Below are 25034 nucleotides of genomic sequence, written 5' to 3'. Positions count from 1 at the left end.
AGTGCAATTTTCAGTGAGACAGAGCTATCCTGTAATGCCATAAACACCAGTGCTCCTTCCCTGATGTTATCTGACTCGGTATTTACCGGATCCAGAATGAGGAACAGCGGATTCCTGGCAGGAGCTGGGAATGTCAGCTCGACACAAAGCTTTAATGAACTGCTAAAAGGGGGCAGAGGTCAGAAACAGAGACCCAAAGGAAACAGTGAGGGCTGGATCCTTATCACTGCCCAAGGTCAGGCTGCTCTGGCTCTGTCCTCGCTGTCAGTTCACCCCTGCCTTCAGCAGCTCCACATTTACTGAACTCCAGCATCATCCCTCCTCTCTGGGTTAGGGTTTCCAGGCTGGATCCGGGGCTGGCTCAGCTTCCCTTCGTGTGGAGCCCAAAGCAAAGTCCAGGCTGGGAGCCCCCAGTGCCCCTGAGGCTGCAGGAGCTGCTCCTCTGCTTTGCAATCCCTGAGCCTCTGGTCCTGCTCTGCCTGGAGCACACACACCACCTCTGAGTGAAGCCATTCCTCTCCTGGAGACACAAGAGCTGCCATTCTCTGGCAAAAGAGGGGAAAAGATAAGCCAAAGATGCCAATGTATGTGTGGAGAGGTCAGAATTTAAAAATTGTCACTTCTTACACTGCTACATGTCTTAAAACGGAATAAATTTTAAGTGCACCATAAAACTATATTCTTCATCTCATTTACCATGTAACTGGTGCTCCCTCTCTGCCTGCATGAAGACAAGCCTTCGGCTCTTTTATTAATATCCATGAGCATAATTTAATGGCTGATCCAGCACTGGAGACACACATTTCATATTTAACAGAAAGGCTGATTTGGAAGGAGCCTGGAAGAACTGTAATGAATAGATTGGTTGCTCAGTCTGCTCCAAATGCTCAGATCAATACAACATCATTTACTTATTGCAACTTATTGGCCAAGTCATTTTTTGTCATCTTGGTACTTGTGTGTAGCAACCAGAAAAGTGGCAGGTAAAAGGACTTTAAAATTAATTATTTTCATACGAGTTTAATTCATGTAAAACCCTAAGGTCCACTCTGCAATAGAGATCAAATTGTTCTCTCTTTATTTCTCTACCAACACACTCACACATGCAATATTAAAATAGCACATACCAGTCCTAAAGACCAGGCCAGAGCTGCTTTGTGCACAGGGCCCCACAAACAGGCAATAAAATGAGATATTTTTATCAACTCCAGCACCGAGCTAAACCTTTAAAAGGAATAAACATCACAAAGACAACACTGCATCCAGCAGAAGCTGCCAGATATTCCAGAGGCAATTGAAGGTTATAGCCCGGTGCTGTGGAAGATAAAGCTGGGATGGCCTTTATGGATAACACCTTTTATGTGCTCTCTGCCCAGAGCCCAGCTCTCTTTCCAGTTCATTCCAGCTGTGCTCTCTCTCATGTGTTATTCATGCACCTCAGGATTGAAAAAATGAACACGTTGCCCGAGCTGCCAGAGCACATTATGGTAACATCACATTTGAAGGCTCTTATTTTCCCCCTATATCCAATTATTTTTCCTCCCAGGTTCCAGAATCAAAACCAGGTGAGGGAAATCACCTACTTAAAGTTCAAGGAACGGGGCTGTGTGTGCCAGGAGTGCTGTCAGCCCCCAGATCCCATAAAGACGTGTGGTGCTGAATATGGATCGTGGCTGGGCCGTGCTGCCCTTGCACAGCAGCCTCGCTCCAGAGCCAGTCCTGGGATTTTAACCCTGTGGGCCGTGCTGTGCCCAGTGCCTGGCGCTCCCTGTGCTGTGAAACGTCACAGATTCCCTCGTGGCCAGCTCACCCAAAGTGCCAAGCTTTGCCTGGCCTGGCTGTGCCTTCCCCTGCCCATTCTCCCAGCTTCTCAAGGCTCCTTCTGGCACCTCCTCTCAGAGCTCTGTTTGTTTCATTTCAGGAAGGTGGGAGATGCCAGGAGAACACCCAGCTCCACGGAACACGGGATACAAACCACAGCATCCATCAGGGGCCAGCAGCACCCACGAGAGCCCCAGCTGGGAGCCCAGAGGGATTTCACTGATCCCCCTGGTGCTGCTTCTCCAGTGGCCCCACAGCCAGAGGTTGTGGGGCTCTCTCTGTTTCACAGGCACAGGGAATTTAGAGCACACCCTGGTACCTCTTTCCTCTGGAGATGGAGATGTTTGCACAGAGCAACCCTCACATCCCCTACCAGCAACAATAAATATGATTTTGCATCCCATTTCCTGAGGGAATAACACATCAGCTCACACTGCCTGAGCCATTTTAAATGTTTCTCCTTGGAAGTGAGATCTGAATGTCCCCACATATTAAACTCCAGTCAGGTTTCACTCCCCACCTATTCTAATCCTACGCCTCATTATTTGTGGAGATAGACAAATAGATGCAACATGTGAATGTTCTCCCCACTGGTGCTTAATGGTATTTTTTCTTCCTTTTTAAGATAAACAAATACATAAATAAAGCAGAGTTTCAGACTGCCTCAACTGCAGAGGCTTCTCAGCACAGATCCAGCTCCTCATCTGTTTTCTCTGGCCTTAGTCAACACTGCCAATAAATCAGCCTCCCCCCACTCCAAAAAAAATAAAAAGACTGTAAAGTTGTGCTTTTCCTTCTCTTTTTCACCTCCAGCTGACGTTCAGCACAAAGATTCCCACCTTCAACGGATTGTTTGTCCTCCTTCCACCCGGCTCTGTCCTTCAGCAGGTCCCAACAGGAGCGAGCTCTGGTTCTCGCCATCTCTGCTGGTTTCCAGGCACACAAACCCTCAAAGCCACCAAAGAATAACTCAAACATTCTCCCCTGGCCCTGCTGCCACGGGAGGTGGGATGGTTCCGGGGGAGGTGGGATGGTTCCAGGGGAGGTGGGATGGTTCCAGGGGAGGTGGGATGGTTCCAGGGAGGTGGGATGGTTCCAGGGGAGGTGGGATGGTTCCAGGGGAGGTGGATGGCTCCAGGGGAGGTGGATGGTTCCAGGGGAGGTGGGATGGTTCCAGGGGAGGTGGGATGGTTCCAGGGGAGGTGGGATGGTTCCAGGGGAGGTGGATGGTTCCAGGGGAGGTGGGATGGTTCCAGGGGAGGTGGGATGGTTCCACGGGAGGTGGGATGGTTCCAGGGGAGGTGGGATGGTTCCAGGGGAGGTGGGATGGCTCCAGGGGAGGTGGGATGGTTCCACGGGAGGTGGGATGGTTCCAGGGGAGGTGGATGGTTCCAGGGAGGTGGGATGGTTCCAGGGGAGGTGGGATGGTTCCAGGGGAGGTGGGATGGTTCCAGGGGAGGTGGGATGGTTCCAGGGGAGGTGGGATGGTTCCACAGGAGGTGGGATGGCTCCAGGGGAGGTGGGATGGTTCCAGGGGAGGTGGATGGTTCCAGGGGAGGTGGATGGCTCCAGGGAGGTGGGATGGTTCCAGGGGAGGTGGATGGTTCCAGGGGAGGTGGATGGTTCCACGGGAGGTGGATGGTTCCACGGGAGGTGGATGGTTCCAGGGGAGGTGGATGGTTCCAGGGGAGGTGGGATGGTTCCAGGGGAGGTGGGATGGTTCCAGGGGAGGTGGGATGGCTCCAGGGGAGGTGGGATGGCTCCAGGGGAGGTGGGATGGTTCCACGGGAGGTGGGATGGTTCCAGGGGAGGTGGATGGTTCCAGGGAGGTGGGATGGTTCCAGGGGAGGTGGGATGGTTCCAGGGGAGGTGGGATGGTTCCAGGGGAGGTGGATGGTTCCAGGGGAGGTGGGATGGTTCCACAGGAGGTGGGATGGTTCCAGGGGAGGTGGGATGTTTGAGCAGCTCTGGAGCTCCAGCACGGACGGCAGCGGCGGTGCACGCGGCAGAGCCGGCGCGCTCGGGGGGTGATGTGCAGGTCCCACTCCTCACTCAGCACCGAGGGCTGCAGGCTAAAACAAACCACAAAAAACCACAAAAATCGCTGCTCCATGAGCTCTGAGGAGCTGGAGACAGCCTAAATGCTACCCAACGCTATTAAGAAAATAAATCTTCAGGAATCAGAGTCCCCAAACAAACAGATTTATTCACGTCTCTAGACCCGCTTCTTTCCCCTCCTCAGAGTTTAAAAAAAAACCCCAAACCTTTCATGCAAAGCTTTTAAAAATCCACTCTGGGACTGGCTATTCTGCATTTCATGCAATATAAATGGGCTTGGGAAATTTTACAGAACAAAATGATTACCCTGAATTATTGACCAAAGGAATCAAAGGCATGCAGGGCCTGCAAAACGCGTCGGCTGCTCCGGGGGAGGAGAGCCCTCCGTGGTGACGGCACCGACAGCGGGCACGGGTCACAGAGGCTCACTCCTCATTCCAGGGACTTGCTGCACATTAAACATGAAAGCCATCTTTTCATCTTTATGCAAAGTTTGAGATGTTGCCTCAGAAGTGAGCAAAGGGGCAGCGGTTTAGGGACAGGACAAGAAGATGGGGATATGTTCATCCCAGCCAGGAACCACAGACTGTCACACGTGGTCAGGGCCTTCAAAGACTTCTCAGCAGTGGAACCTCTCACATCTCCCACAGGGCAGGGGGTGGGTGGAACAGAAGTGATGGAACAAACTGGCAGAACTGGCAGAACACACCATTCCAGAGATGGAAACCATTCCAGAGATGGAAACCATTCCAGAGATGGAAACCATTCCAGAGATGGAAACCATTCCAGCTCACAAACCAAACCTGGGCAGAAGTTCTGCAGAGGATGTTCTTCAGTCTGCAACAAGAGAAAAACTTTCCCCCACAGCTGAGACAGATCCAGCAGCACCCACCCCTGAGAGGGAGGCTGCAAGAGGAAAGCATTTCAGCAGCCCTAGGAAAAGGCAGGCTGTGGCTGATGAAACACAAACAGCTGGGGCACAGCAGAGACCCCTCAGTGCCCTGACACCCAGCCTGGGCACCACTTACCCCTGAAAACACAAACAGAACTTCCCCACCTTCCCTGGTGCCCTCCAGGAGCCCCACCAAACCCCTCTCTGAGGCTCACCTTGGCATTACCAGCAGCAGCTGATTGCTGTTCATCAAAACAAATCCAGCTGTGAGTGAGGAGAGGGGGCAGCAGGGCCTGGGCTGGAGCTGTGCATTCCCACTGAAATCCGGGGATTCAGTGGCACCAGCGATGCCCCTTCCACTGCCAGAGATGAATTTAGCACACTGAGTCTGGTGCCACCTGATTTCCAAGGGTGTTTGAAGGATGTGGTGCTCAGGGACGTGGCTTGGTGGCACTGCCAGCTTTATGGACTCGATGATCTTGAGGATCTTTTCCAACCTTCGTGATTCTATTCCATTTATTTTCGAAGCAGGCAACTGCAAAGGCAGGAATTTTGGTCATTTCACGGCATTTTGTTTTTGCTCCCTATTGAAATATGGCATTACCTCCAGATCATGCAGAAGGGGAGTGTTGTGCAGCACACCCCCAGCTCCCAGGGCCTCACTCCTATTACCTGCTTTTTTCTTCATCCTAATAACCATCCAGAGCCATGTGTGAGGTGTCAGCAGGAGGTGTCAGAGCACACCAGGAGCAGCAGAGCTGGAAGAAAACTGCATTTCTGATGGAAAAAATGTCCCATCTTCCCACTCTCCCACAGATACAGATAATAACCTTCATCCAACCTGAAAACTCAAGGCACAGTGTGTGATTGATAGTGGTCAGAGAGTGGAACCTGTGGTGAAATGGCCACCAGCTTGGGACCTACCCTGGCTAGGGCCTCGTTTAGAGGACGAGAAGATGAACAAGTCAATTACAGAATGTCCTGCTCCTCATCTCCCCAAGTAATTGAAGATTCAGTGTAATTTTTACTGAGTTGTTTTTAATTGGTCTCATTTGCTGCCGTAAATTAGGTGTAGCATTGTCCCCGGTGTGATGTATGCTTCTGTGCAAATTGGAACCAAAATGTGCAAAACACTCCAGCCACAGCCACAGCAAAACAGCCCCAGTCAGATAAATGCAATTAATTTCCAAGCCTGGCCTTGAAATATTACGATACTAATCTATTTCCTTAGCTGTTAGTGATGGTCTCCATCAAGGTCAGGAGAAATTGCTCAATTAATTAACGCCAGCATTAACAACAGCACAGCTCTCCCTGGAGCCCCTGTGTTCCTGCAGGGAACCCTTCTTGTGGGGCCAGACTTTGGGGCTGCCCCCCTGCAGCTGCTTTGGGGGCTTCAGGGCCAGGTTTGCAGCCCCCCAGCTCCTGCCCAGTGCCCACCTTGGCAGGAAGGAGGAGGAGGAGGAGGAGGAGGAGGAGGATGAGGAGGAGGAGGAGGAGGAGGAGGATGAGGATGAGAAGGAGGAGGAGGAGGAGGAGAAGGAGAAGGAGGAGGGCAGCTCAGGACAGGCAGAAGGAGAATCCAGGCCTAAAGCCATTCAGGGATTTGTTTTTGCTGTCAGAGCCAGCTGCAGGCTCCTCCCAGCAGCAAGTCCCCCTGCAAGGACAACCCACCATCATTTTTATTCCATGACTCCCACAGAAGGTTGGATTTAAAAGGACCTTAAAGACCATTCCAGCCAGCTCCTCAGCAAAGCCCCACATGAAGCCCTGTATCCTCGTTTTCCTTGCCAGCCCCACTGACTCTGGCTCTTTCTTTCCCTCAGTTCCAGCTCAGCCTTCCACGTGTCGGTGGCACACGGGTGGGTTTGCTCGTGCCCCTGAGGGCTGCAAAGGCTGCCAAAATGAGGTCATTGAAGTAGTTACTGTACCTGCTTTTATCCCTGGAATTGCTTCCCTCCAGGACTGGCCCAATTTGCAGCCCTTTCATGAGAGGTTCACCTGCCCTGCAGAGATGTGGAGCGTCCTTTCAGGAGCCCAGTGGTGTCTGGAGAACGGGATCAGCTGGAGAGGGCAGGTGATTGTCAAACAGCCCTGCCACATATTCACATAATTCAGGAAAATAAATCCAAATCAAACAGGATTTCAGCTGCAGTCCAAGGCACAGTGAGGGCCAAGTGGGGCAGGCTTTTATCAGGCAGAATTTTGCTTTTCTGCTGAAATAAACCATCAATTACCCCATGAAAAGCAGAGAATACAGGGGTGGGAGGGTGGCAAGGGCCTCCCAGAATGGGGTCCCATCAATTCCCCATTTCCTGCCTTGGAGCAGCGTGCCTGCCTGGGAGGAACCCAGATTTGGATAGCAGCGCTCCTCCAGCCTGTGGGAAATGGGTTCTGAGCCAAACACAGACCCCTTCCTCCTCTCCTCGCTGGAGCTGCCCCCTCCACGGCACCAAAACCCATCTCACCCATTTATTACACCCTGACAGCACCCAGTTAGCTCCTTAGAGAGCAGCAATGAATATATTGACAAGCAAGTTCCAATTCCTACTTTTCCTCTGGGGAGAGAAGAGGCTTCAGGGGGATCCTGGATCTGCTCACGAGCACTTCCCAGCTGAGCCAGGAGCATCCCCTGCCCCGGGGCAGTCCCAGCACAGCCCAGGCTCAGATCCCAAAACTGCTCAGGAACCCGGCAGCCAAAGCTCCCTCTCCAGGGACCATCACGAAATGTGTCAGGTACAGCGAGTTTTAATCACCCCCAGCACACTTGCACTAAATGTGAATTATTGCAGCTGGGTGTGCCTGTTCCTGCAGGGCCCTTGGGGCTCTCCCACCCAGCATCTCCTGGGGCCTCAGCACAGTTTTCCCCAGATTAATTAAGGTCTGGATTCAAGATTTTTGTCAATGTCTTGGCAAAGGTTTATGGAGGTCCTTAGGGTTAATTTATAATCCCCTCAAGAATAAGTAAATATTTAAACTTCCCCCAGTGGTGTAATTGAATGTTTTAATTCATGCTGGTAGACCGAGTCAGGCAAATACTTCTATTGCTGGAGTTATTTATTAAATAAATGAAAATAAGAAATCATTCCTGCCACTTTGCCAGAGTGTAGGAAAGTGCTGCTCCTGACAGCCCTGGCCCCACATCACACCTGCTCAGCAAAGGCCAGCTGAGGGAAGGTCATTTTATTGCCCTGTTAGCTGAATGGCCAGGTGCCAGCGAGCAGGGAGGGAGCTGAGCTGCCAGGGATTGCCTGGGAGCCAGGGATGGAAACTGAGACCCTGGGCAGGAGCTGTGCCAGCTGTGCCAGCTGTGCCAGCTGTGCCTGTAACAAGGGAGGGAGGGAGGGAAGGGAAGGGAAGGGAAGGGAAGGGAAGGGAAGGGAAGGGAAGGGAAGGGAAGGGAAGGGAAGGGAAGGGAAGGGAAGGGAAGGGAAGGGAAGGGAAGGGAAGGGAAGGGAAGGGAAGGGAAGGGAAGGGAAGGGAAGGGAAGGTGGATGATCCATGAATCCTCACCCTGCCCATGCTGCACAGCCATGACAGCACAGAACCAAACCAACAGCATCAATGGGGGTGTGATAACACAGCTCACAGACACAAAACCTGCTGGGAATTTGCAGCCTTGTACATGCAGGAGAAACGATGGGTGTTGTTTAAATATTCATTTTTGTGTTCTAGGCACCGCAGACCACTGTAAATCACAGCTCCCTCCACAGCAGTGGATAAATATTGCTCACACTTTCTTGTGCCACTGCCTCTGGAACCAGCGCTGCAGAGTTTTGGTGCTGCAGGCAACAGCCAGAGATGAATGGAAAATTAGGGCACCTAAATAATTAACCCCACTTCTGAGTCTTGGAGGCAATTTAATGAAGTGCTCCTGGGGCCGTGGCTGGTGGTGAGAAATACCCAGTGTCACGCTGTGGGCAGCGGGACGCGGTGCCAGCGCACAGCAGCGCTGGGCTCCTCCTGGGACAGGGAATGCTGGCCTGAAACCCCAGCCAAGGGGTCCCTGTGCTCCTGGGACACGACAGCAACAAACCTGGGCTTTGTCCCTCTCCGAGGTGGAGCCACAGGTTCTGAAAGCCCCAGCTCTGAAATCCCCCTGTGGCTCTGTGCTCCACAATGGGTCAGGAACGACACGCTTCCCCCACGTTTGCTGTGGCCACTCCTCAGCAGGTCCCTGGAGGGTGGCAGGGGCTGGCTGGAACCCTCCAGGGCTGGGTGCCACAGTGGCTGTGTGTGCCAGGGGTCTCAGTGCAGCCCTGGCACAGCTCTGCCCGATGAGCCCAGAGATTGGCAGTGCCTCATCCTGGCTCTGGAGCCCTGCTCTGCCAGCCCTGGATGGGGCCTTTTCCAGGGAGCTCCACTGTCCTGCAGATTCTCCTGTGCTCTGGATTAATTATGCATGGATTTCTGATTGCAAATGTGGTATGGAGAGAGTGCACAAGCTGGGTGAATCAATTTGTCCTAAATAACATCCATCCACAATTCCTGGATTAGTTTTTTGCCTGCAAATTATGGGGATGGAGAGACAGAAATTTCCTTTTTGTGTTTGTTTTGGGAATTATTTTTCATCCTGACAGCCTCTGCAGTGTGGGCTGGGTTGGAGGCAGAGTTCTCACAGAGTTAGGAAAGCTGGGAACACTGAGGGTGCCAGGGCAGGGCTGGAGCCTGGGAATTCCGCTCCAGCAGCTGTATCCTGCCCATCCAAGGCCTGGATCTGGCTGATGGGGGCAGCCAGGCACTGCCACAGCCCATGACAGTGCAGACACCCTGGGAATCCCTGCCCATCCGACTGGGACAGGGGTTCTGGGGAGCCTGTGGGATTCTCCTGCTCCTTTGACACTGCAGGGATATTGCTGCTCATGACGAGAGGTTGGTTATGGTGAGGACTGGCAGAAAACCTTTCCAATAAACAATAAATGTCGTGGGTTTGTGCTGAGCCTGCAGATGATCCGTGAATGTCGTGGGTGCTGGGAGGATGGGGAGGAGCAGCTCCCTCCACAGCCCCTTCCAGAGCCACCCCTGCAGCTCCGGGTGATTCTGGCTTCAGAAACAGCAAACAGGCTGGTGCTGAGCCAGGAAACCCCAGGGAATGTGCTCCAGCCCCTGCCCTGCCCCAGCGCTCCCCACGCTGCCCTGGCACCAGGGATGTCCCTCCACGTGTTTCAAACACAGACAGCACCTCTCACAGCAGGTCCTGGCTCCTGTCACCTCCTGCAGCCACCTCAGCTGTGTCCCTGCCAAGTGCCAGGCACAAAGGGCATCGCTGAGCCCACCTGTGGCTACCTGTGAGATCCTGACAGCCCTGGGGGGCTCTGTCCCTGCTGGGGACCTTGGGGACAGCCAGAGCCCAGCATGGCAGCAGCAGCACTGTGGAGCCATGAGGAGGTACTGAAATGCCACACCAGGAGGGTCCTTGGTCACCTCTGAAATGCCACACCAGGGAGTCCTTGGTCACCTCTGAAATGCCACACCAGGGAGTCCTTGGTCGGGAATGACAGCGGAACAGGAGCAGAGCAGCCAGGCTGGCTGCTGCCAGGGAAAGCAGCGCACTGAAGCTCCTGGAGAGCTCATCCCAAAGCAGAGCTGTGTGTGCTGTGCCTGAGGGAGTTCTCAAGTTCTCATCTCTGCCCAGGAATCCTGGTGCCCCAAGCAGGGCCTCAGACAGCTGAGAGCTTCCTTATGTCTAAATCAGGACAATTCTCTAATTGAGACATTCGGTAGGTGCTGGGAGGAAGTGCAGGGGAGGGGAAGGAGGAATAAATCACGAGCAGAGTTATCCACCTGAGCCCTACAAACAGCTCAGGTGGGAGAGACAGAGCCTGCTGCTCCCCTGGACTTAAGGAAAAGCCGTTCCTTTTCCTCTGAGCAGTGATCTCCAGGAGAACATGGGCTGTGGCCACCAGCCAGGGCTGCACGGATGGTGTCAGGATTTTGGATTGAAAATGTGATGAGTTTTTATTCCTATTTATTGTGTGCCACTCACAGGGTATCCCTTGAAGTTATCCCTGTTAAGCTCTCGAATCCCAGGCAGCTGCAGGTGAATTAATACTTCCTGGGTGGGAAATGCCTCTTGTTAATCTGGGCCGGAGGAACCAAACCCAGCTGAGAGTCTGAGCTGCTCCCCGACACCTCCTGTCCTTCCTGCGAGTGCCAGAGGTGGGGTGGGAAGCAGGGAGTGAGCTGCCCCCGTGACAATGGGCAGAGGATGTCCCCAGGGCTGGAACAAGCCATTGGCAGAGCTCCTGGCCCTGGCAAGCTCATCCCTGGGGCCCTGGAGGGACAGCAGGATTTGTCCCTCAGCCTCACACACTTCTGCTGTTTCAGACTCCCCGAGGATGCAGGCAGCTGGCTCCCCTCCTGTGGAGCTGGGCAGGATCAGGGGGTGCAGTGTCCTGCCCTGCTCCAGCAGCCTGGGATGGGCTGACACACGGCTTGGGGTCCCTGATCCCAGGGAAAGGCTGGAGCAAAGCCAAGAGCACGGCACCACCCAGAGGGAACGGACCAGTGACACCCAAAGCTTTCTCTGCCACAAAATGCATTTCCATTACAGCATTAAGGACCTTTCTGACCCAAATGCACGTCCTGAGAACAAAAATAACTGTAAGGAGCACAGTATTTAATCTGCCTAGACTCATCCCCCAGAAAGACAAAATCGATTACAAATGTTATCCCTCGCCTTGCCTGTTAATCCTAAAGGGGCTGGAGATTCAATACTTCTTCAAACTCTGGTTCCTGGAGCTCCCAGAGCTCCCAACACTCCTGGTGTGACTCTGGGGACACTGATGGGCAGTGCTGGGTTATCACAGGGAGCTTTGCTGTGCCTGGGATCAAAGGTGAGATTGCATCCAGCGGCTCCTGCCTGAATGAACCATTTCAACAACGTTCCTTGGCTTGCAGAAGGGTTACAAGGAAAGCCCAGGCAAAAGAAGGGTGTGAAGAGCAGGACTGAGAGAGGGTGAGAAGACACAGGTGATGAGAGATGCAGCTGTGGCTGGAGAAAAGTGTGATGAGATGTGAGCAAAGCCAGCAAACTTGGCAGAATCCCAGAATCAGAGAGGTTTGGGTTGCTTGGAAGGAACCTCAGGGCTCCTCTCCCTCGGTGCAGGGGCCCTGCTGAGCCCCACAGGGCAGGGGAGGGCTCTCCCCTCCCAGCTGACACTGTCCAGGGATAGCTGGCTCCAGGGGCGGGGGTTAAGTCCATCAAATTAATTTTAATTACAATTCAAAGAAAGAAAATCCACTTGAACATTTCTAATCAACGGGCATCTAATGAGACCTGTTAGTTCCTGTAGTCTGAACACAGTAGGGAATTTTCCAAGATCATTTTCTTCATTAATGTTCAGCCAGAAGTGGATCATTCAATACTTTCCATGGTGGCATTGAGATAAAAAATGTCAAAAGAAAAATTTTCTATTTGGCACGGACTTTAAGTTTCATAAGTTTTGTTCTATCTTAGGAAAAAACACTTCAGAGTGAAATAAAACACTACAGCCCAGACCAGCCAAAATGAGCACTGGGACTCTGAACCAGGGGAGTGTCCATGCAGGCACACAGCTGAGCCAGCCAGGAAAACCAGAGGAATCAGAGGAATCCCCTTCTCAGGAACTGTGAATGCTGTTGCTGTGTCTAATTCTCGATACAAGAGATGTCAACAGCCCTCGAGAAGCTGTTAGCCTTTTACAGAACAGCAGCTCCATTGTGGCAGGTTTCCAGCTGAGACTGGGCTGGTTTGCTTGGGTACAATGGAAATTAAAAAACCCAAGGAAAGGGATGGAAGAGCTGCAGTGACCAGTGTTTGTCTGGAGTCCTGAATAAGAGGAGGAGAGGCAGGGAAGGGGAACGAGACCCAGCCAAGGGCAGCAGAACCACAGGGCTCTGTGCTGCTGTGCAGCCCTGAGCCCCTCCAGTCACCCTGGGGACATCTGTCCTGGTACTGACCAGTGCCATGTCCCCCTGGGGAGGGGACAGCTGTCCTGGTACTGACCAGTGCCATGTCCCCCTGGGGAGGGGACAGCTGTCCTGGTACTGACCAGTGCCATGTCCCCCTGGGGAGGGGACAGCTGTCCTGGTACTGACCAGTGCCTGTGCCCCCTGGGAGCTTGACTCACTGCCCCTGCCCACAATGCCAGGCTGGCAGTGCCAGGGGAGGTGTTGGTGATTCCTGGGACACAGGCAGGGTTTCCTCATGGACATCTGGGCTTGCACATTCCCAGAACATGTGGAGGTTACTGAGAATCCAGCCTGGCAGAAATAGTTTGTCTTCCCATAAGCACCATTCCTGTTTCCCCTTTCTCTTCTGCATTGTAAAGGTTATCCTCATCAAAGGTGTTATTCCAAAGAGACCATGGGGATGCACTCCAGCCAGGTTCCACCAGAGTACATTCCAAATACCCCACCAGAAGTGGGAGGGGAAAGATGAAATCATGAATATTTGAAGGATCATTTTCTGAAGAGCTCGGTGTGGCTGGGGAGGGGATGCAAAAGGCAGCAGCAGCTTCTTGGGCTCTTTTCTGTCCTGTGTGCTGCACCCAGAGTTTACCTGCAGGGTGGGATAACTCGGGGATTTGCTCCCCACAGGTGGATATAAAGTGTACACACAGAAAGCACAGGTACACACAGCATGTGCACATCAAACATAGATACACAAGCTCTCTCCTGTTTCCAGACCTCATCTTAATTTCCCAATTTTCCAAGACTGCTCTGCTGAAATGCTGTAAAATTCAATTTTGAGCCCATAAGATGCTTGTTAGTGCCTGTCGCTATGTGGCTCGAGGGGATCAAAGTTTGATTTTTTAGCAGTGTTTTTTTCCAATCAGGAAAGGGAATGTGCTCACAAACACCAACCTCTGCAAGCAGACTCCAAATGCAGACCAGACCCTGTTGCTCTCCATCCTATACCAGTGACAAGCCTCGATTCCAAAAGGGTGTTTGCCCATGAGGGAGATCAGATATTGCCCAAAATGTGCTTGTTTTTATTTTGCTGCTGATGTTTGTGTAAATGTTCCTGTGCTGCAGCCACACAGCCTGGGACCAGCAGCTCCATCCACTCAATTCTGCTGGACTTGTTCTGCTCTGTCCCCGTCCCAGCAAACCTCAGCTCGTGGATCAGACTGGGACCCACTGCATTTGGCTTCTCTAGAAACTGCACTTCTGCTCCAGCTCTTGTCAGCTGGGACAGTAACAGAGACTCCAAGCCCCCCAAAACACAATCTTTGGGTAGATATTATCCCACCCTAGGGCAGGCACCACCACCTCCCACCACACCACACATATCATCACCTCCACTACTCAAAATACAAGGGGAAGTAGGATTCACGTTTCATATTGTTAATGGATTAATTAAATTACATTCTTGTGATTCAAAGACACTTAGGTTAATTTAAGAACATATATTTTGCCCAAAACTCACTTAACAGCCTTGTAATTTTTTGCTGTTTCCTTTTCCATTATTGCTGATTAACAAGAAGCCTGGGAATAAATAGAAGCTCTCCCTGCTGTAATTAGCCTGTCTGTCCCTCTGATTAGCTGATTCCTATTTTGTGGCAGGGAATTTGGAGATCCTAAATACTCTGCTCTGACATCATCATTCCAGCCACAGAGCAAAATGGGAGTTTTCTGGGAAAGAAAGGCCTTGGCTCTATTCTAAAAGATGTTTGGAAAGTCACCAAGGTCCAGCCTAAGCATCCCTGAAACCAATGGATTCCAGTGCAGGGAGCTGAGAAAGGACAGCCCAGAAGGAAGAGTGGAGCCAGGGTAATTCCTGAGGCAGAGCTGGGATGTCCCAGCCCTGCCCCAGGGAGCAGAGCGAGCCTGGGACACTCCTGTGTCCCCAAGCCCTGCCGTGTGTGAGCCCAGGGCTGCACAAGGCACTGGCTGGGGAGTGCTCACCCAGCCCAGGAGGCAGGGGAGGATGTGCCCATCAGCCACAGACCCAGTGCTTTATCCCAAGATGATTCTGTCCCAAACACAATGGATTTTGTCAGGACATCAAAAAAGGATAAAGCTTTTTCTGGGCTTTGGTTGTTTGTAGATTTGTAGAGCTGAGGAGACACGGGGCTTTTAAAAAAGTATTAGAGTTTTTGAAAGGATTATTTTTCCCAGCTGTCATTAGAGCAAAAGTGTTATTTACCAATTTTTAGAGAGTTCTAAACAGTATCATCCACCATTTAGAAAGGTTGGAGTCATTTAAATTTATTAATATAAAGGCAGAAAGCTCTTTATGGAGGTCAGATCATTTATCCTGCCCTGACAGATTAAATTATACATTGTGATCAAAACGGTGGAATATCCTTAGGAAGAGACCAAAAACCCAGAAATTCTGGGAAAGACACACGTAAGTTTAATTCACTCTGGCCCTTAGTGAATTCCCATTAGTGAGGCTGATGGCTTCTTTCATCCAGGGTGCCCAGAGCAGCTGGGGCTGCCCCTGGATCCCTGGCAGTGCCCAGGGCCAGGCTGGACTTTGGGAGCACCTGGGACAGTGGGAGGTGTCCCTGCCATGGATGGGGGGCACTGGGGGGGATTTGGGGTCCCTCCCAACCCAAGCCATGCTGTAATTCCATGATGCTGTGAAATCATTTCTGTGGACAGGAGAGAGCTGTGCCTGCATGGCCACGAGAGCCCCAGCCCTGCTCCCCTGCACAGGCACCGTGTCCTGGGCACAGGGAGAGACTGTCCTGTGTCCCTGGTGTCTGTGACACCCCTGGGGACAGGGAAAGACTGTCCTGTGACACCCCTGGGGACAGGGAGAGACTGTCCTGTGACACCCCTGGGGACAGTGACTGTCCTGTGACACCCCTGGGGACAGGGACTGTCCTGTCACACTGAACACACCTGCTGGCCCCTCAGCAGCCCCCACTGCTCACAGCCATTCCTTTGGACAAAGTGGGGAGAGTTCAGAGAGCAGCAGTAGAATTCAGGTGTGGCTGGGGCAGTGCCTGGAGAAGGGAGGTCAGCAGGGGCAGGTTTGGTAACGTGCAGGTGAGCAGAGGTTTTAAAGAGGTCACTGAGAGCGGGGTGCATGTGAGAGAGGCAGGCAAAGGGTAAAATAGCACTGTGAGACAAGAATTATTCCGAGGTCAGGAGGAAGAATTTGGGGTCACAGTGTTTTCACGCCAAATTAAATTTTTCCCCGGACAGAATGACCTCATCCAGTCCCTTTTGTCACCTGGGCAAACACAAAATTTCCTGAGCAGGGTGAATTGATTGTTGAAAATAAACTTGCATTGGCAATAGGAAGGGTCTGTGTCCCCTGAAATGCCTCCCTGCAGCAGCACTTCCATCAGCACAGCTCCCACAGCCAGCACTGAGGCCACAGCAGCGTCCCACAAACACTGATCCCTCCCCAGCTCTCCTCATTAAACCCTGTGGGGCCTTCTTCCCTATGATAATCCAGTAGAAACGTGATTCAATGGGACCAGGGGGAAAACAAGGGGACAGCAAGGAGACCAGCAGGCAGTGATTGCAGCCTCCCATCCATCCCATGGCTTTTCCTGTCCTGCTCCCTCTGCCCTGCTTTCAGAGTGCATTATTTGGGTCATGCTGGCACTGGATTATTACCTGCTCTCCATTACCGTCTTCAAGAGCCTCAAGGTCTTCTGTGCTTATACTTTAAATGTGGCTTTGTGGCTTTTTTTATTTATTTTTTGCTTGTGAATTTGGTTCAGTTTTGCTCTGGGTTACATTATGCCTGCTAAACCACCACACTCAGTCTGGAAGAAGGAAGTGTGTCCAAAGGAAATGCTGGAGACAACCACGCAAGCAATTCCCTTGGGATGTGCCTGTTTTATCCCTGCTCTGAATTTGGCTCAGTCTGCAGAGCAGGATTCCCCCAGTGCAGCCCCACAGGTTATTTACAGGGACAATTCCCTGGTCCCAAAGGCACCAGCAGCACCCCCAGCCCGGGGGTCTCACCCAGCTCCCCCTCCCTCCCCGGGCAGCAGGGCAGGTGGGACAGCCAGGCCAGAACACCACAAAAAACAACATTAACTCCTAATTCAACGTACCACCCTTATTATTGGTGTGAGGCAAGCTGGGCTGAGCCACAGCCACAGAGATCAAAAATCAGTGGCTGCACAAATATGGAACAAAATAAGCAAATAATCCATAACCTTGCTAAACAAAGACTTCACAGGGCTCGTTTGCTTTCACAAATGCCAACACATAGAAATACATTTCAGCAAAGAGATTCTGCCAAGATGTTTTGTGGAAAACTTGTCCTGCCTGGTGCAGATGGGAACAGGGGATTTGGGTGGATGTGAGAGTGCAGTGCAAGCTGAGGATAAGCAATGTTCTGTCCCCCCAGGAGCTCAGAGGTAACTGGGAGGGTGAAGGCATTTATCTGAGAAGAGCAGGCTCTGTTCTCAATGACTTTCTTCGAGGGATGCCTTCCCTGGTGAGCACTGAATTCCCCCCTCAGGGAGGTCCTGGAGGCTGAGGGATGTTCTCCTCCCAGTAATTCCTGGTCAATATACAAACACGTGAAATTGTTCCATTTCCCCCCTTACTGCAGAAGGAATAACCTGCATTCTAAATGAGATGAAAGCATCACTACAGATCCCACTGATTTCCCCACAGGAGGGGCCAGTCAGTTCCGAGGGCCACTCGGTCTCAGCCTGGCACCACCTTTTCCTCTGCAAACAGACAGAGCTTGGTCCTGGCTGGACATGAGGAGGATGTTCAGCCTCTCTGATGTGCCTGTGGGGCACCTGTCGTGGAAGGGAATGACAGGAGAATCCTGGCAGTACAAGAGAAATGAGAAACTGGGGTCAGTGCATCAGCCCAGGGATCTCCTGCCTCCAGGGGATAAATGATTCTTCAATTACAGCTGTTATTTCTGCTTGGGGACAGCTGCTAACTGTGCAAAACCAGACTCCCTGTTCACCTGTTTAGCACTTATTTAAAGCAAACAAAAATAGGAGAACCCAACAGGTTTTTTTCCTTATGAATTAGCAAGTCAGGAGGTTCCTGGAGAATTTAACCCAATTTTTGCAATCAGATAATTTTCATTTTGATTACTGTAAGCACAAAACAAGCCAACAGCCTGACATGGGTCTAATCCATAGTGAGGAAAAAAAGAAGATTTTTCATATATGCAGGAGGGGAATGCAAAGATGCAGCTTTTCCATCAGAACAATGCAAAAACAGATTTTTTTTATTTTTTTTATCCTAAACTTGGTGCAGTGTCTGTACAGTAAACCAAACCAATCTGACCATATTATATGCCAGGTGTTGCTCTGGAGCAGCAGTGACATGATTAATTAAATAGTCACTGGGCCAAAAAAGGACTGAAAATTAATACAATTTCCTGGTCATTCCAGCATTTCACATTAGAGAGATATGGCTGAAATACTAAAGCTTTGGAGAAAGGAATGGGCCCCACATCTGCCCCCTGCCCTGTCAGGGACCTGAGCAGGTACTGAGGGCACAGAGCAAGGTCAAGGCGAGGGTTCCTGGCACCCAGGGGCTGCAAATGCCCCCAGCCCTGTCCCCCTGCCCTGCCCTCCTGTCCCTGAGTGCTCACACTGGCACCAGCCACTGCTCCAGGCTCCTGGGATGCACCACAGCCCTGCTGCAGCACTGCAGAACCACCAAAAATAAATCAGAGCCAGGGAGAGTGTTGTACCTTCACTTAATTGTACATTCAGGGTATTTCTCTGATGATCTGCAAGAATACTGGTACCTGCTCCCAGGGGGAATATCACACACAGGGCCCTGATACAGACCATGCAAATCACAGAACCAGTAAGGGGGGAAACACCTCCAAGAACTCCAAGTCAAACCTTTGACCAAACACCTCCACACCTACTAAAAACCACACCGTGACCATAAACCCCACGGAACTGCAGCTCTTGAATTCCTTCAGCACCAGCAGCACAGGTTTAGCACACAGCATCTAAATGTAAATTTAAAATAACCAACAGGTGATGGATTTCTGTGAACTGTCAGCAGGTTTTTGCCTGTATGAAGCTCACTGGAATCATCACTCCAAGTGCTGTTTGCTCAGATTGAACAACTGCAGGGAGTTTTGTCAATGTCCAGGGTTTTATTCCGAGAGCAGGAGCTCCAGCCCAGAGCCCAGGGCCTGGCAGGTCTCCCGAGGGGCTGCCACGTGTTGTGTGGCAGCTGGAGGACACCAGCCATGCCAGGCCCAGGGCAGGGGCACAGACATTCTTTCAAGGGAGTAGGACAAATTTTGGATGGCCTGACCCAGAATTGTGGAATGTCCTGAGCTGGAATGGAGCCAGCAGGATCACCCAGCCCAGCACAGACCCCCCAGATCCCACCCTGGGCATCCCTGGAGAGTTTCCAAAGGCTCCTGGAGCTCTGGCAGCCTCAGGCTGTGCCCATTCCCTGGGGAGCCTGGGCAGTGCCAGCACCTCTGGGGGAAGAACCTTTCCCAAAATCCAGCCTGAGCCCCCTGACCCAGACCCCAGAGATCTCCTCACCTCTGAGCCAGCGTTCTCACCTGTGTCCCAAAGGTAACTTATTCATTGGAGTGCTGTTTAAATGTCACCGTTTTCATTCTCATTTGCATATGCAAATTACCATGATATTTATGCAAGAAAAGGACAAGTCCTACCACCCCTCTTAGCCAGAGCATATTTCCTGCTATTTCTGGCTCTCCCCACTCCACTCCTGGCCTGTGTCTGAGAACACAGAGGTAAACAAAAATGAAAAATGATGAGAAGGAAGCGAGCCACCTGCTTCCCACCTCGGAGGGCTGGGATTCATCCTGAGCAGGAGCCTGCAGGGTCCCCAGGCTTCGAACTGCTCCAGTTGGTTCAGTCTGGCGCCGTGGCCATCTGGCTATTCGGGGGTTGGCAATTAAAAACGGTGAGGAACAGCTGAAAATGTTACTGTTCAGCGTCCTGAACTTCTTTTTATTAAAGACTAGGAACAGGCACGTGAGAAATCTGCAGTGCAATTCAAATTGTGCTGTGGAGAGCCAGGTATTCCTGCCAATCCTGTGGATACCACTGCAGGCTTTTCCAAAGGCATCTCCACAGCCTGAGGGTTTTTGCTGCACTCAGGTGAGGAAGTGTGGCTGCACAAGGCCCAGGACAAAGGCACAGGCGGGGCTGATCTGATCTGAAATGCCTGAGGAGGAACAGCGGCTGGAGCTGAGCTGTCCCAGCCAGGGGAGAGCACAGGGGAGGAGGCAGCTCCCAGCTCTGCCCACCCAGCTGGCATCTCCCAGTGGCTCAGCCCATCCCTGCCAGGATCTCCCTGCGTGGAGACTTCTCCCATCCCCAGCTCTTTTGGGCAGCCCTTTTTCCTTTTAGGCTCTTTAGGCAGCCCTGGGGACAGGACTGGGGGTGAGACTTTCTGCTCTGGGACACACGGACAGCACACTGAGGGACCTGTGCATCTCTTCCACACTTATAAAAATGCACTGCTTTTGTTTTATTTTTATTATTGCCCCACAACAGGCCTTTAGAGAGGAGGAGGTTCCACATGGTCCCTCACAGACAGTGCTGGAGCCCTGTTCAGCACCCCATCACCCCCTCCCACCACTGCACCCAGCTCGGGGCCAGGCCTGGGGTCAGCCCAAGCCTCTGTGGAAGATTTTTGGGTTCCAGGCAGAGCCCACTCACAATCAGGCACTGGATTCTGCAGCTTGCAAAGCCTTTCCTTATTTATGACAGATACCGGGGATTAACTTCATTTACGAATTTAACAATGATTACACTTCATTATCCTGCACACAAACAGATATTATCAGGAACAAGTGAATCACACAGAATGCATTCTTTGGGCCTTTATTTTCATATCCCAAGACAGGCCCTGTTCCTGGGGTGGAACTGACTGCACGCCTCACTGACACTCCGGGGTTTGGAGGCTCCACACTGAACCACAACCACAGAGCAGGAGGGGATGCTGCAAACAGCCCTCCCAGCACTGGGGGCACTCCTGGGAGGTGCCATTCCACACCCACATCTCCACCTCTGGCACTGTCACCTGGGAGTGAGCTGCTCACCTGTGCTGCCTCTGCCTGCAGCTCCCACCTCTCTTCTCAAGCTGCCACTCACACGGGGCTGGGGCCAGCCTGGCTGGGGCTGGTTCTGACCCATTCTGGAGCCCAGAGATCCCACACTGCTCACAGGATGGAGGGCATGGGTGAGGGCAAACACCTCTGGCAGCCTCGTCCCTCCCGAGTCATCTCTCCTGTCCTGCACCCCACGGAAAGTGGGCACAAAGCTCATTATTCACACGCCAAGAAACACCCAAAACCAGGCTGATCCAGCTTGAATCCAACAGGAGCTTCCCCAGCAGTTGTGCCCTGAGTGGCACCTTGGAGAGGGCAGAGCCTGTCCCTGTGCCAAGCCCCGAGGGGATTGTCCCACCCCAGCCTGGGGCTCTGCAGCTCCAAGTTCTGCTGAGGAACACCTTGAGCCACGGGGGGAAATCGGGGATCTGTTCAGACTTTTGTCTTTTGAAGGGAGAAAAAGAAAAAACGGGGAGAGCAAAGTTTGACCCATTTCTATCTCCACTTGAAGCGTTTGCACCTGGGGACATGGGTTAGAGCAGTGGCCTTGGCAGTGCTGGGCAAGTGGCTGGAATGGTCACGGAGGGCTTTTGCAACCTAAGTGGTTCTTTGATTGTAAGATTGTTAATATCACATTATTTATTCCCAAGCTGAAATTATTAACATAGCTGAAACCTCTCTGAGAGAGGATTTGCTTTAAATGATTTTCTCCTCCCTGATTTTAAGGTTAAATTCTGAGATTGTATCATGCATTTCTATTTTGAGATGGGCAGAGGCGCACTGCCACTAACTGCATCAGCAAACAGGGGAGAAATTATGGAGCCACAAGTCCAGGCAGGGAATTAGGAAATACTGATGGCTACTGATGTAGCAGAAGGTCAAAGTGGTCGGAGGGCAGAGGCTGTGATGCTCATCATCACCATACCAGAGCTTTTCACCAGCACAAACTCATTATTACAGGATAAATTAACTTCTCTCCCCAAGGAATGACTTCTGCCATCTGGGGAGAGTCCATATTTTGTTTTAAACCTTTTCCTGGATGCTGCTAAAGACCCCAAACCTCCTTGGGCAATGTCTGGCCATTACAGGTAGAACTTGAGCTTCTTTTGAGCCAGCTGGAAAAGAGCTGGGGATGGGAGAAGTCTCCAGACACACCCAGCTGGGAGGACCTGGCACGGATGGGCTGAGCCATCACTCGAATCCCAACAAATACCCAGCCATGGCTGCAAAGCCAACCCAGAGAGATCTGAGCCAGCAATAAACAAAGTTTGGAACAAATGGTGTAGCTGCTGATGAATTAACTCCACGACAGTCTGGAAGGACCTCAAAATAATTCATGTGTTGAGAGGTTCTATAAATCTTGCTAGTGGGGTGTCCTTGGTGAGCAATTAGATGAGTAACTGCTATTTGTTTGAGGAGATTTTCTTTTGAAGATGTTCTGCTGGCAGGTAAAGATGGAGTAGACAAACCAAACCCAAGGAAAACTCCGCCAGAGCCCAGTGTGTAACTCAAATTAGGTTCATGAGTGTTATCAATTTTCCCTCTCTTTACTGAAAATCAAGGATTCTTTCACTTTCAGATCCTTAAATCATGTGCAAAGGTGAAAGAGGATTTAGTATTTGCAAAGGTGGCTTTTTCCTTTGGACTGTTACAGAAACAAGAGTCCAACAACGTTCATTCCACAGCTTTTCATACCCAGATGATAGAGCACTGTTGATGTCTGAATGCCTGACTTATTTGCTAATTTATTATTCATTTACTTCTAGATTATAATGTCTAATTTATTCTCTAATGTATCAATTTCTCCCCCGATTTAGTCCTTTGTCAGCCAATCTGGAATTTAAATATAAATAACTAAATAAATACACACGTTGTGTGTGGCAGGTGAGCAATAAGCCATCATCATTTGGCACAGCAAGAGCAAGATGAAGTGCAAAGGAGGAGGGATGAATTTGTGTGCAAACCCCAGTGCTCCATCAGGCCCAGAGCAGCGTGGCAGAGGCAAAGCAGGCTGTAGTTATAGCAACCATACGCTTGGCTGGAATTACACATTCCCACGGAAAACAACAGCTCACATCTCCAGCGAGAGAAAGCAGAGTGTGCCCAGCCCCTGTGCTGGCTCCAGAGGATGCTGGAGACTCCAGAGCCTGGGTGAGAGCAGCTCAGAGCTGCACAAACCCCAGTGACCAGCAGGCTTTGGGTCCTCAGCATCCCCCTCGCAATTCCCATTGAAGTGAACAAAAGCTTTGCTCAATCTCATGTGGGCTTTTGATTCATTAAAACACAGTCCTGCTAATTTCTCGTGGGACCACACTCACTGTGGGGTTTTTAATAACTTGGTGTTTTTTCCAGGTCACTGATTACCTGCTGCCCTCGGGCTCATGTGGCAGCAGGTGATCAGTGCCTGGCTTTGGGAGCATCCAGAGATGGTTTCAGCAAGGACCTGACCTGCAAATTGGCTCCAAATACAGGAAACAGAGAGGATTCTGTGGGCAGAGAAAGGAGGAGCAGTGCCCAGGCCCTGGTGTCCAGATCCCAAATCCTGCCAAGGCTCCAGCCCTGCCAGGCTGGCACATCCAGCCTGAGCCAGCCAGAATGAGGGAGAATGAGGAAAAAAGAATTCCCAGGAGTGCTGTGAGCAGTCCAGCAGTGCCCTGAGTCCATCTGGGCAGCCCCAGCTCCTGTGGCTCCCATCACACCTCGGCACAGCCCCGGGGTGGAGCATCTGCACGGGGAAAGCAGCTGGTGGAGGCATCTGCTTGCAAATTAAAGTGTCCAAACACTGCTGCCAGAATTTGGGCTGAATCAATAGGGCAGATAAAATGCTAACTGCAATTACATCGGTCACTGCGCCACGCCTGGCACTCCTGGCCTGGCTTGGTTGGACTTCAAAAAGCAGAGCAGCTGAGTGAGAGATGTGCTGCCTGGTGCTCCTTGGGTGCCCTCTGTCACCCTTCATCTGAGGTGGGACCATGGGTGACAATCACAGAGTGTTTGTGGCCCCAGGGTCCCCTGTCACAGTGGTGTGGTCACCTCCTGCCAGGGCCCTGGACGGAGCCCCAGCCCCGGGGCTGCAGGAGCAGAACAGGACCCTGCAGCAGGTTCTCCAGAGGTGCCTGGGGTGAGCTCTGTCAGAGCAAACACCCACATATCCCAGTGAAAAACTGCCTTTAGCTCTTTTTAAAAACATAACTTCTCAATAGCAGCTGAGGCAGCAGGGAGCTGTGGGTAGAGCCTCTGGCAGCACCTTCCTGGGTGTCTGGAATTGTGCTGCTCTCCTGAGGCTGAGGGGACAGGAGCAGGCTGGCAGCCAGCTCACCAACACAAACGTGTTCTCGCTGCTCTCGGCAGCCTGGCATGGACAGTGCTGCCAGGCTGGGGACAGCCACAGGGCCTGCAGGAGCATGGGCCACGGGCTGGATGTGCCATGTGCCATGGGCTGGCCCTGCTGAGCCTCCCACCTCATCACAAATGAGGAATGACGGGTTTGTCTTTACAAAAAAGCTGTGGGTCTGCTGATGAGATGCAGCTATCAGTGAGAGACAACAGAAACAATGGGATGGATTCCACTAAAAGATGAAAGAGGCACTGAAAGAACACTATGAATTCCATAAAAGTTAAGAATTAAGAAGGGATTATGCACTGGGAGGAGGTCTCTTCCGGGCAGTCTGTACCTCTCAAGTCCCTCAGCCTATGGGGAAAGGGAGAAGGGACAAGCGGCCGGGAATTAGGATAAAAAGGAGGCTGCGCCCTCCAAAAATTTGAGAGACCCCAGGGGAATGGCCCATGGCCTCTCCCTTTATTCCAATCAAGTAAAAGGACTCCTCTGTCTCCTTTTTGGACATAAACCTCTGGCGTTTGTGGATTAATTTTCCTGACACCTGCAAACACCAGCTCAACCCTGGGGAAGCTGATGCAGCCTTTGCTTCCTGATTCCCACCATATCCAGGCATTGTGGTGGCCTTCCCTTGCTCCACATCCGACCATCAAACCACTCTGTCTGTGCAAATGAAACCTGACTATGTCATGCTCATGCTAAGCCCTTTCTGAATAAAAAAAACTATGCTGAAAATGAGGCAAAAGAACTGATGTCAGCTGTCTGCATTTGTACCTTCCAGCTGAACTCACCTCCACCATGGGAGTATTGCTGGCACCTGGGTTTCTGCTGCTGGCCTAGCCCTGGGTTTCTGTCCCCAGGCCTGGGTTTCTGTCCCCAGGCCAGGATTTCTGTCCCCAGGCCAGGGTTTCTGTCCCCAGGCGTGGATTTCTGTCCCC

The 25034-nt window shown here is 51.7% G+C and overlaps 1 protein-coding gene across 2 annotated transcripts; it reads right to left on the bottom strand.

Moving 5' to 3' along the window:
- Positions 1-111: 111 nt before the first annotated feature.
- On the bottom strand, positions 112-25011 carry LOC147650931 (uncharacterized). Of its 2 annotated transcripts, none has more exons than XR_015274916.1 (5): positions 24888-25011; positions 4987-5306; positions 4186-4327; positions 2661-3893; positions 112-545 (listed from the first exon to the last, which is right to left on the bottom strand). XR_015274916.1 is itself a non-coding variant. In XM_086845751.1 (5 exons), exons 3-4 carry the CDS (start codon positions 4215-4217, stop codon positions 2792-2794), a joined length of 1134 nt encoding a protein of 377 aa, XP_086701877.1. In that variant the 5' UTR covers positions 4218-4327; positions 4987-5306; positions 5444-5548; the 3' UTR covers positions 112-545; positions 2661-2791. The 2 variants fall into 2 exon arrangements, 1 of the variants encoding a protein (XP_086701877.1); XM_086845751.1 differs by lacking the exon at positions 24888-25011 and adding an exon at positions 5444-5548.
- Positions 25012-25034: the final 23 nt, after the last annotated feature.

This window comes from Cyanistes caeruleus, chromosome 11 (genome assembly GCF_971803275.1).
Source record: "Cyanistes caeruleus chromosome 11, bCyaCae1.hap1.1, whole genome shotgun sequence".
NCBI classification, from domain to species: domain Eukaryota; kingdom Metazoa; phylum Chordata; class Aves; order Passeriformes; family Paridae; genus Cyanistes; species Cyanistes caeruleus.
The sequence above is the reverse complement of the archived record's forward strand: the minus strand, read 5'-3'. Positions and strand labels throughout refer to the sequence as shown.

What these genes read in the sequence shown, in the direction of transcription:
- LOC147650931 (XM_086845751.1), bottom strand. Translation starts at nt 4,217, where the DNA reads ATGCCTTTGATTCCTTTGGTCAATAATTCAGG. An exon ending in CCTTTGGTCAATAATTCAGG is followed by an intron (nt 3,894 to 4,185) that starts GTAATCATTTTG and finishes GGTTTGTTTTAG; the next exon opens with CCTGCAGCCCTCGGTGCTGA.